Raw genomic sequence first — 12,128 nt, 5'->3', positions numbered from 1 at the left:
TTGTTTACAAAGCTGTTTATTCACCCGATGTGTCACAGCATCAGCACCTCCATTAACCACAGGAATTTTAACAATTCAAAAGATTCAAATGATACTTTAATGGCAAAAAGGGAGCTTAAGCTTCCATTCAAACCCCTTATCTCTGCACATTTTGATTTGGCTCAGTTGACACATGCCTACAGTGGTGTATCAGAATGAGGGTAGGAAAAGACTGTATTTGGACTTCTTTCAGTGAAGGATTAAGCAGTGCGTATAATCATGTTATTTTTTTACTCTCTTTATTCCATCTCCCTTTTCCTAGGCTAAAGGACTTCTGTGTCTTCCTGACAGCACTAAATTTGCAAAGATCCCACTGACAGGCAGAACAATGGCATTTTACCTATTACTTCCCACATGTGGCATTCCCAGGAAATAACTATATGGAAATAGATACCTTTGTGGACTGGAGCCATGAAGGGCAGTGAGAAATTGGGCCAGCCAGTACCTGTCATGCTGATTCACTCCTGTTATTGTTTCCTTGTACTTTCTCATCCGCTTGTGCTTTTTTTCACTCTTAGGAGTGCATTCCTGGGGGAGGGACTGTCAGTCTGTTCTGCACATGACCAGTTCTGACTTACTTTTCAGGTTGACAAGAATATTTCTTTGTCATTGTCTATTAGAGCTGGGAGAGTTTAGGATGAATTGGAGATCTCAGAAGAGGAGATTTCACTGATTTCCCCCACTTTAACAGGAAATCATACACACTGCATTTTTAAAATTTGCTTTTTTTTGCCACTATTAACTTTGGGCTAGAATAGGTTTTCCTTAAAGCTCTGTGGACTGTGCTTAGGTAATATGCAGTACAGTGTGGCTCTTGTCCACAGCTTGGTCTCCTTGGCACTTTCAGCCTGAGGGATGAAAGGCTCCCCCAGTTTTCCTCAGGAACAGCCTGGTAAAGTCAGAGGACTGAAAATGAGGCAAAGTAATTGACGGCCAGTGAGAGGAAAATTCATTTAATTTTAATTCCATTCAAGAGGCACCTGTGAAACAGATATACCCCTCAAACTTTAGAGACTTGTAGATACTTCCTTTTACTAAAGTTGGGGTTCTGTCCATAATCTAAGAGTTAAAACCTCACACTAAAGTTAAAATAATTGTTGAGAAAGTTCCCCACGGTGATTATGCTGCAAGACTGACCATGTGAAAACATGGTCCTCACACCAAAGCATCCTAAGCTTGTTTCCATATTCGTGATACTCTGAAGGGAGAGTTTTCAGTCAGTCCATACATGGGAACCTAAGGAACCCAACACTGGAATGTTTTACTCAGAGTTGTGTAATGGCATTCCAGACTTTGCATTTCACATCCACACCCTCTCCAAAGGAAGGGGGAAAAGCTGACTTGGAGTCTCTAGACCATCCCTCTGCAATTTGCAAAAAGGAAAAAGAAGGAGTAGTGGGCACTTCAGTTGTGTCTTTGCTACTGCCCATTCAGAAACAGAACTTCACCACAGAGGTACTATGAAACTGCAGTGTTTCCCCAGGGACAACAGGCAGAGCAGGGACAAGAGAGGAAGGAAAGCAGCTGCATGATGCAGTCATTGTGTTCCCACTTGTGCTCAGAAGATCTGGAGGCACTGCATCTGCTTGATTCTCCTGGATTTCCTTAACTTTGACTGACCCTTACACAAGGCACAGCCTAGAGTTACAACTGAGCACACAGAATCCTGAAACCACCAGAGAATCCTGCTGTAGATTGAGTTTGAGAACCTGCTGTAATTTGTCCTGATGTCAAAGTAATCTTTGTATCACACCTCACTCCTTGAAAAGTGTTAGTTTTATTGACGAGTCAGTGGTTAAAAATAATATAAATAAATAATAGACCAACCTTATCCATCATATGCAATGTATCAATTGGCTTTTTGGCCTCAGGAAATGTGTGAGCAAGTGACCAAAACACCTTAGTTCACAGTTGTGCACACAAATCACCTGGACTGCAGTTCACAGCTTAAAGGATGTGATTACACATCACAGCTTAAGTGGTGGGCTATGAAACTTCATCATGGGATTTCAGGTATATTGGCTTAGAAATCTTCCTTAACTTTTCCTGGTGTCGCAACGTACGACCTTGTTTATGGGCGAGACCCATAGGAGGCAGATGGATCTGGAAAAGAAAATCCCACCAGTTAGGAGCAAACTGGGAAGAAAAAAGGCAGCATATATACAGACTAGGTGTCATTGAGATTTAAATAGTTTCTTCACACGTTGGAGAGGGCAAGTGTATTGTCTCAATCCAGGTTATTAGATTTCTAGGAGGAGCACTGTCTAAGGAGAGATTAGTGGTGTAACTTTCAGGCCCTAAATGTTGTGTTTATTAAAATCCTATGTTTTAGGCCTTAGTAACCTTGTTTTGCAGTTTGATATCAGACTGTAATGATAAAATACTTGTTGAAGTAGGACTGCTGTTCCAGAACAATAAGACCAAGATAATCCTAAAAATTCCTCAGTAGATGTCTTGAAGCACTGTGTGATTTATTCATATCTACTTAAGAAGTCACAAAATAACCCCAAACTGTATGTATTGAAAGCCTGCCTTCTTTCTGTCGTGATTATATATGCCACATTAAAATGCACAATCAATGTCATTGACTCCACAAGCAGAAGGAGCAATAGGTGACAGGCTCTTCCTTTGATTGACAAAGTCTTTTTATTTCATAAGACTCTCCGTGGGAGTCATGCAGCTGTAACCCCCCTAAGTGACTGGAAAACGTAGGTGGTAGCAGTCAGATGTTATTGTTGCTGAGGCTGTCAGGCTGTAAGATGGCTGTTTAGGTGCAAATAGTAGTAAAAGCACTGACTAAAGCAGGAGTAGAGATTTCTAGAATCTCAGAAATAATAATCATCTAGTTTGTCTGAGAGAGCTGATCCTTTGGGGTTTTGAAGCCACTGTAGAGAACACATTTTAGGCCCATTTCTAGGAACACTGTTTGCCAGATGTGCACTGTAATTCTGTATCGTGAAAGAGATGCTGACAGTGACCATATTTTAGGCAAGAATCTGATGAAGATACAATTTGCTTTTGACCGTGACTGCATTGATCAGGGAACTATAGATGTGAAAATATAAACTAATTAACAGGAGTAGAGAGGAAGCCTCTTTGGGAGGCAACATAAAGTACTACAGACAAAAGTGACTGGGCAGGGAGGAAACTGTATTGAGTGGTGCAATAGAAGACACTGCTGCAACTTCCAGTATTTCAGTAATCTTGAGTATGTTTTTCTCTAGGAAGAAGGGAAAAGAAGCAGCAACATAGACAAGTGTTTCCACAGGACTTGATTTATGACCAGTAATGTAGGCTATGAAAATTATTGTATCTATGGCAGATGCAATTAAGTATTTTTATTCTCTCATTCTTGTTTATTATTTGATTCCAGTACCATCTTTTTCTACATTCTTTGGTCAGACAAGACTGGCTAAATATTCACAGGCCTAAATATTTGGCTCACACAACTCCATTTAAGCTTTGACTCCTTATTTTGAGAAGAAACCCGACAATTTACAGTGAAAGAAGATAGATGGAGAAGGTTTCAATGTACACTTGGCTCTGATTTAGCACACATTTAAATGCCAGCTCATCTAAAAATGCAGTGCAGTGACAGTGATGTAAACTCATGGTTTCATTGTACAGGGAGAGCTAAGCAGGTAATGCTGAAGACTTTGTGACTGGATTTGTACTCACAGGTCTCGGGTAGGGGATATTATAGTGCAGTCCAATTTCTATTCTTGCCTCACATTCTTCTATGCACTGCTCAATCAGCTTTGGGTCTGTTACCTAAGATCATACAAACAAATATTTTGTAAAAGTACAGCAATTAGCAGTTGGAAGCTCAAGTGTAAATGATGCACAGCCACGTGACTTTCTTTAGCTTGTTCTGGCAATCCCAAGGATACAAGGATTGTATTGTTCACATCCATAAAAGGTAACATCAGTATTTTCCTTGACTCAACAGCTCTGGGTGTGATGGTGCTGGATGTTAAGGCCCAGAGGCTGTCAGGACTGAAGCTAAAGGAGGAGTTTTTTACCCAAACATGGTATTTTCTCTGTAAAAAGACAATACACATGTAAACTACTAATACATCCATGAAAAAGCCACACTCACCCATCCATCACTCTGTGAGGTAGCTAGAGGAGAAAGGAAAGACACTCCTTGGTGCACATTCTCTTATCATGCTATCCAGAAACTCCCTTTGAAGTCAGAAATGTGGTGTAAATTATGACTTAAATTAATTTTTTGACTTTGCATTACTTCAGTTTAGTCCCAGAGCAATATGGGCTATAAATAAAAATTGTGATCTTGAATTTACAAGAAGGACCTTTGATTACCATGGAGTCTGTATCGCCTCTTTCAAAAGGGGTTTGAAATTTCTTCCTTAAGAAAAAAATTAAAGTGCTTCTTTTAAAAGAAGTGCCAATAATTGCTGCTTTGAAAAGAAAAAAAGAAGCTGCTGAGCTCTGTTTGCCATTGCATGGGTAATGATACACTTAGCTAACTTTGTAAAGATCAAAAGCTGCTTCAATTACACAGGCAGTATCTTTGGAATTTAATTTTTCTTGGCACTTTTTTAGTGAAAAGAGACCTTTTAGACTTCTACAGCAGTTAATGAAGAGCTGAAATGGTTTGACTTTTCTCAAGGATGAAATTCAAATTATAACCCAAATACACCCAAACCATTTAAGGTGAATAAAATTTTGGGAACTCAGTTCTTATATTCGTATGTTAGCATCCAGTCATGACAGTGCAAAGAGCAAGAGGAAAGAAGCAAAGAGCAAGAAATTCAAAGCTGTAAGGACACTCACATGTTTGTTTTTTCGGAATAATGTTCTGGCCTCGTTTTTAATGTACTCTTTCTCTTTAACAGTCTCCTCTGTCTGTCCTGATGCCGACTGCCATTTTTTGGCTATTTGAAATATCTTGCGGTAAAGGCCAAGAACTTTTTGTCGAGTCGCTGGGGTCATCTAGAAAGGACAACACAAACCCCCAAACATATGCATGAACATTTGAGTTGCTAAAAGGCCAGCAAGCAGTACGTGTTTTCACACCATTGAATTAGTTTAAAAATATTTCCATCATCTAAAAATATGCTGAGCTGTATGAAAAAACCCTGAAATAGCTGTAAACAATAATTAGCTGTTGAAAGCTGAAGACCCAGTCCAGCAAAGTATTTAAACTGATACTTAAATCTGTCTCCATTCAAACAGCTTGAGCTCATGCTCAAAGTTAAGCACTTGGTTTAGTGCTTTGCTGAATCACAAGCCTGGTACAAGAATGCCTGGCTTCTGTTTCACGGCTGTTTTGCAACAGACATTGGGCAAGTCACCGAAACTGTAAGTGCCCCCCTTCCTGAGACGTCGTTGTACCAGTGCTGACCCAATCTTTGCAAAGCATCTTGAGATCTGTGAATGAAATACGTGATAAACCCACCACAATATTGATGAAAACCTGTGTAGGCCTCAGGGGCTGAGAAGCTTGTTTGTGGTACCGTGACAGGAGGCAGTAATGATTCAGCTGGAGTTTGATGTGATGAAAAGGTGATGAAAGCTATTTTATCTAAGCACTGCAGGAGAGGCAGACTAACTGTGGATTTAGGAAAGTCCTGAATGTCTTGATTTTCAGAGAGCTGTGTACCTGCTGAGCCCACTGAATCAGCCTCCAGGTGTGATAAGAATATTTGTCAGAAGAAAGAATGAAATCCTATTCTTGTTTTATGTAATCGAGCCTTTTATCATATAAATGGTTACACTATTTCATGCCAGACCACAGATATCCCTGAGACAAATCCACTTCTGGAATAACGACATTTCTGACATGGATTAAGTTAACAGAAACAATGTCTTCTGCTTTTGGGGCACCACAACTGTCAAAGGCACTTTACTGTCCCAAAGGAAGATGCAGCAGCACTCCCAAGTAAGCGTATGGATGCAATGAGGAACAAGTGTCAGGGACAGGACATTATCTGACTGTCTCAGGATCCATTTGCCAACCTGGAACCCTAATTACTGTGGCTGAATCTATCCTGAAATCAGACCTGTGTGCTGGGAATGGCTCCTCCAGAGGACAGTTTGGAGCAGGGTAATTCAGATAGCCTGAGCTGCCCTCTGGAGGGAGTGCTCTTTCCCTCTTTTCCTCCCACATGAGGAAAAGCTGCTTTCTAATGCATGCACCCAAACTACTGTGGGAAGTGTGGCAATGTGCTATCGCTCATCTCCTTGCAGTCTGTGGCAATTCCTGTTTTTCTGGGTTGTGGAAGAGAGGCTTGAGCCAAAGTCTTCCCAGGCCATTCTGTTCTCAAGTGGCTGCCTCCGCCACGGTGACTGACCAGAACAGGCCTCCTGTGGCTCCAGACACTCACCAAAGTTGGAATTACTGATACTAACATGAAGACAGGATTTGGCCCATGGTTCTTTATTGTAAAAAATCCCAAACTATTAAATCCTAGGCTTTTTTGTCTTAACTGTTGCTATGATCTGAAGACTTTCATGGTTTCATGAACTCTTTTTCTCTGGTTTGTAAGAGAGAACAATTTTATTTTGCTATTTGTATTCTAACATGTTTAACTAATCATATTTTTTCCCTTAGATGGAAAATTGTTCTTCCTACCCAGCAGAAGGTATTTCTAGTAAATGTTTACAGTATTTCTAGGAAACAAATATCCACAACATTATAACTAAGTAGTCCCAGCTCATCAAACACTATGGAGTAAGTGCTTCAATTTATCCACTCTACAGCTCCACTTCAGGCAACGAAATTAGTCAGACACAAAGCCATAGATGAACATATATCTGAAAAATCACTGCTTACCCCTGCCCCATGCATATTTTGTACAGAAAACAAACAGTTCAATTACAAGGTCTGACCAAGCACAAACTGAGTCCCAAATCCTGGCCTCACCCCTGTGCTTTTATCTGAAGGTGTCACCTTTGTGGAGCTGATAATACTCTTTGTTCCCTGCTGACAGCTAATAAAAGGCAGTACTGTGCTAGAAACTTTCACCTTAGGTTCTCATGTAATCCATAAAGAAAACAAGACGAACAATGTTAGGGGAAAAAATGTTTAAAATACAGGTTTCAGTTCTGATCTACACAGACAATTTCCAAGGCCACAACTTGGGCCAGCCCTTTGTTCAGAGCTGATCACACCTTCTGCTCTTGGGTTTTAAACATACCGAGTATCTGTTTATAAAGATGTTATTGAAAAGTTTAGAACTCACTTTTTTTCCCCACTGGTTGTTCCACTGCCCTATCTAGAACTTACCCTTTCATTCTTTAACTTCTTTGTGTTGGAATTGCTACAGAAGTGTGTAGCCCCTCGTCTAGGCATGGGCTGCGCTTTTGCATTCTTGCTCTCCTTCCCACATATGCTGGATGATGTAAAAGACATTAAGCAGCTATTCATGTACACTCAGCAACCAGCTGCTCCCAGGCTGATTTAGTTGACAGTTTCCAACAATACAAGACCTGCTCAAAAGCCATTTCTGCAAAGATACATAAATGTAGGTGTGAGGAGCCCCTTACAGATTGAGGACCCCTGCCTGTCATAGGAAAGGATGAGAGCAAATAAGACAAAATTCAAAGCCTAGGTCAGATTCTGATCTGAGTGGGAGTATAAACAGAGAATAATTCCACTGAGAGCAAAATCACTTCCAACTTAAAATGTTGTAAAAGAGATTGAAATTTTTTCTTTGGTGTAAACAGAGCCCACACTGACAGAAATGTAAGTGACGGTACAAGTCATGTATCAGGTGTAATTTCATCAAGTGACACTACTTTTATTAGTTTTGTGGGTGTGCAAAATGATTCTGAGTGGGATAGAAAGTAAGATAAGGAAGGCTTTCATGTCCTTGTAGTTACTCATCCTGCAACTTACATCTTTGGCATTTAAATCATAATTATATTTCACATCTCTGGAATGCTAAGTGGATGTTACACCACTTTCCCACTAACACCCATCTTGTGGTAGTCACACCCATTGTTTAACTTCTACCACCCTTCATTTTATTGCAGCAGGCAGCCCACAGAGGTTAACCACAGGCGTTTCTGTCAAAAAGTACAGGGCTATTGTATTAGCTGAGCAAATTTCGGGTGTTTGCTGCCACAGAACAAACCAGGAGAGGTCAAAGGTAGGTGTGTGCGCACAGACGTGTCACTGGGAAAAGCGGGAGGCTGCAGCTGGTTTGGAGCCCCCTGTCAGGGTCCGGGCTTTGGAGGGAAGCCAGGTATTGCCTTCCAAACAGGCACAGCTGGATGCTGGGGCAGAGCCCGGCAGCGCGGGGCTGTATCGCTCTGGGATCTACATGCAAAACCCTCTTATCAACAGCACATCAAGCACCTGAAACATCCCATTGTATCCAAACTCGCAACGGAGATCTGAGCAGTTAATGAGTTACTGCGTGGTGAAGATGCACACTTTTTTAACTGTTAATTAAAACAAATTATACCTTAAGACTATAAAATGCCATAAGTTTTTCTTTCAGGAATAAACATTCCTTTGGATTTTTAGATAGTTGACCCAAAAATTCAATAATCTGAATAATCAGTGAAACATCAGTCTTCTTTTGCTATTTGCAGGCTTGTTTAGAATTTAAAAGTTTATATAAAAATAACAAAAGGAATTTGTCAACTGTAAAATGACCCCAGTAGTGCAGTGTCAAAGCAAAGCCAGGACTGCAGGCAGGCTGCACTGAGCCTGACCACAGATATACAGGCAGCTCAATCCTACCTGCTTCCCAGTGAGGGATGCCTGGCTCCAAACGCCTGTCCAGCACTCTCCTGCTCCCTGCACGGTGCCTTTGCTGGTTTTAAGACTATTTTATTTGATCCTTTCTTCTCACATCAAGCATTAGCTACTGACTTTAAACATAAAAGCTGCCAGCAGTGAGTACATAGAGGATTTTAGAAAACAAAGGGTGAAAGTAATGGCCCATGGGGAAAAAAAGAGGATCTTTTAAAACAATAGATCTCCTCTTTTACATGCCAGCTAACTGGGGCATGTGTTAGTAATGCACACGTTGTGCTGGTGCTGAGAAATTATTTGCTCAGGGAGGAGATGGTGGGGAAAAGAACTCTGCATGAAATAATTGGAAAAGGCTGCTTTGAACTTCTCAGATGTAAAATGTTTTACTTAGGAGCAACACACCTTTTCCTTGACAGCTGGTTTGCTGCTGGCAAGGAGTCCTAAAGACACAGTGACAAACTGCTGGGCTGACTGCCTTCCAAATCAAGCTGTGCTCACATCTCTGTGATGGGAATAAATGACATCATTCAAGACCATGGTGTATCAACATTCTAGTGCAGAACACCCTCATGTTCCATACAGTGTGCCCCTATGACAGTCCAGCCTGTATGACCATCTACAGCTCCTCTTCGCTAATGTTTATTTAAGGAGATGCAGAAAAATGCACATATCTGGCCTTTTTTTTTTTTAAGAGCTAAACGATACCACTTAGCTAAAGAGCGACCTGCAGTCTCTCTCCCGCTGCTAATGAGCAGATAATCAATCATTCCTTCCACAGTTCTCCACAGCAATGAGAGGTCAGTTATCCATATTCATCTTTCCCGCAAGTCTGCCAAAATGAGTCTTTAGTTCCTAAGGCAGCAATGGTTTTGGTTCTTTGAGGGACAGCAACTGAGACAATGAGTCCCTGTGGCACAAAAAGGAGGGGTCACAGATTCCTGTGATAGCTGGGCAGCTCATATGCCTTCCAGCAATACTAAGTTTCAAAATTCAGTTTCCACAAAAGTAATTTTGTCTTCTTTTGCTCAAATCAAGGTCTCAGTGGCCTGTGACAACTGGCACCCTGCAAACGCCGAGCACACGTGGCTGCAGGATGTGCCTGGCAAAGCGAAAACTTCACTTGATTGTCATTCTTGATTGAACATTCATACCTTTTTTTTTTTAAGATTCAGCCAAAACCAAATCATAGTGAAACTTCAATCACAGCTAAAGTATTCCATCTCCACATAGTGAAAAACAGACTAGAATGACAGATCATATTCTTCCATGATGGTGTCACATCCTCATTTCTACCAGTGACAGAAGCCTGCAAATTTCAAGACATTCCCATTAAGGATTTATTTGACTCAATTCTCACTGTTTCCATCTGCAAGCTGCAATCACAAATATATGCATCTTTGGTGAAAAAGAATGAAATTACTGAATCAAGTTATTCAGTAAGGGTATCTGAAATCAGGGTAACTTTCACAGTGTTTAGGATTTTCTAATGCCAGTGTGTTTCTGCTGGCAAATTGATCTGAAACTCTGATCTGAAACCCCAGTCGATACCTCTGAACCTGCCTCTCTAAGTCATTGAACTGACACTGTTCATCAGCTGGGATAAGAACTCTGCCATTCTATCTCGTGCCTCAGATTTCTGACTGAACTTGGATCTCTTTTAAGCTTTCTCTTACATATGGAGCAGTCTTTTGATCAGAAAAAGAAAACTGCATGCAAAGAGAATATAATTAAATAGTAAAAGCAAGGACATGGATTTTATCACTGGTTTCCTGTATCATTTTAAATAAGCCAATTTGCAGAAAATTAGTATTCTACAACATTCTTTTAATTTGAATAAACGAAAGTCTAGTCCCTTTTGATCAGTTTTCATTCTTTTAGTCTGAGGTGGTCGAGGTATTATCTGGTTTTAGTAGGACATACAGACTCTTGCCCCGGGAGTGCCTCCCATGCCATAGGAGCCTGAGGAAGACCAGAAATGCTGACTTAGACTGTGGAGAGGGGGAAGGGAAACAAAAAAAATTGCTTTACTTATTTCTTAGCTTTCTCATGAAAAGCACACAGTGTCCAGGTAAACTCTAAAGCACTATGAACTTGTCTCTTGTCTTGTCCAACTGTCACTCATGTTTTCATACAGTTAGAATGGTTTTCTCCTCCTTTCTGTTTAGTTTTCAATTACTTACAAGCAGTGAAAGAGGTTTTAATGCAGTGTGAGAAATATAGCAGAGAAAATGAAGTCTCAGCTATCCTTGGATGGCCTTGCTTATATAATATAGAAGCCTACAGAAATATAACACCATGGACACAAACCCCAGTATAGATTTATGCACCTTATTCATACCTTGGCTTCCAGCCAAATGCAACTGAATGCATGAATAGAAATATTTCCCAGCATTGGAAACACCCAAGCTTAAAAACAGGTATCAATATTAAGGCCATCAGAGACACAACCCTCCCTGCCCCTTTTCTTACTTCATTCTGAGGGTCACTCAGTGAAACTCATAGATGCTCACTGATAGACGTGACTTTTAGTCACTATTTGAGAAGCATAGCAGGGCTGTAGGCTCAGAGAGCTGTGGGCACTGAGGGCTGTGGGGCACAGAATCACTGAATCAAAGATCTCTGAGACCATTGAGGCTAATGTGTGACCAAACATGAGCACGTCAACTAGGCTATGGCACCGAGGGCCACGGCCAGTCTTTCCTTGGACACCTCCAGGGACGGTGACTCCACAACCTCTGTGGGCAGCCCCTTCTGATGTCTAATCACATTTTATGTGCAGAAATTCTTCCAAATGTCCAACCTAAACCTCTCCCGGCACAACTTAAGACTATGTCCTCTTGTCCTATTGGCACTGAACGCTGTGGGCACCGAGCACTGCGGGCACGGAGCACTGTGGGCTCTGAACGCTGTGGGCACCGAGGTTTGTGGGCACTGAACACTGTGGGCTCTGAATGCTTAGGGTACCGAAGTTTGTGGGCACCGAGGTCTGTGGGCACTGAGCACTGTGGGCACGGAGCGCTGCCCGCCCCGGGCGCCCCCGCAGCCGCCGCCTCCGCCAAGATGGCGCTGCCACCCCCGCCGCGGCCTGGAGCTGCGCGGCCGCTGGGGGGCGCTCCAGGCGCGGGCTCCCTTGCGCCCCCCGGCGGCCGGGGCAGCCCTGCCCCCGCAGCCGGGTGGAACCAACGCGCGAAGCGCGGGGGGGAGGGCGGGTCAGCCCACTCCGCGCACCTCCGCCCCCTCCTCTCCCTCCGCCCTTTCCGCATATCCACACCCCCTCCCCCGCTTTACCTTGGAGCAGCCGCGCCGCGGCCCCGCCCCCGCGGGGTCCCGCCGCGCTCCGGTGGTCGCCTGCCCTGCC

General features: G+C 42.4%; 1 protein-coding gene across 4 annotated transcripts; it reads right to left on the bottom strand.

The window, feature by feature from the left end:
• On the bottom strand, positions 1–12,112 carry LYRM1 (LYR motif containing 1). Of its 4 annotated transcripts, XM_039390351.1 has the most exons (5): positions 9,922–10,253; positions 7,177–7,179; positions 4,837–4,995; positions 3,718–3,810; positions 1–2,142 (listed from the first exon to the last, which is right to left on the bottom strand). In XM_039390351.1, the coding sequence occupies exons 1-5, from the start codon at positions 9,955–9,957 to the stop codon at positions 2,026–2,028; spliced, it is 408 nt and encodes a 135-aa protein (XP_039246285.1). In that variant the 5' UTR covers positions 9,958–10,253; the 3' UTR covers positions 1–2,025. The 4 variants fall into 4 exon arrangements, with proteins under 4 accessions (XP_039246285.1, XP_027582131.1, XP_027582130.1 ...); XM_027726330.2 differs by lacking the exons at positions 7,177–7,179; positions 9,922–10,253 and adding an exon at positions 12,059–12,112; XM_027726329.2 differs by lacking the exon at positions 7,177–7,179.
• Between the last annotated feature and the right edge of the window lie 16 nt (positions 12,113–12,128).

This window comes from Pipra filicauda, unplaced genomic scaffold (genome assembly GCF_003945595.2).
Source record: "Pipra filicauda isolate LSUMZ 115617 unplaced genomic scaffold, ASM394559v2 scaffold127_size2900866_pilon, whole genome shotgun sequence".
NCBI classification, from domain to species: domain Eukaryota; kingdom Metazoa; phylum Chordata; class Aves; order Passeriformes; family Pipridae; genus Pipra; species Pipra filicauda.
The sequence above is the reverse complement of the archived record's forward strand: the minus strand, read 5'-3'. Positions and strand labels throughout refer to the sequence as shown.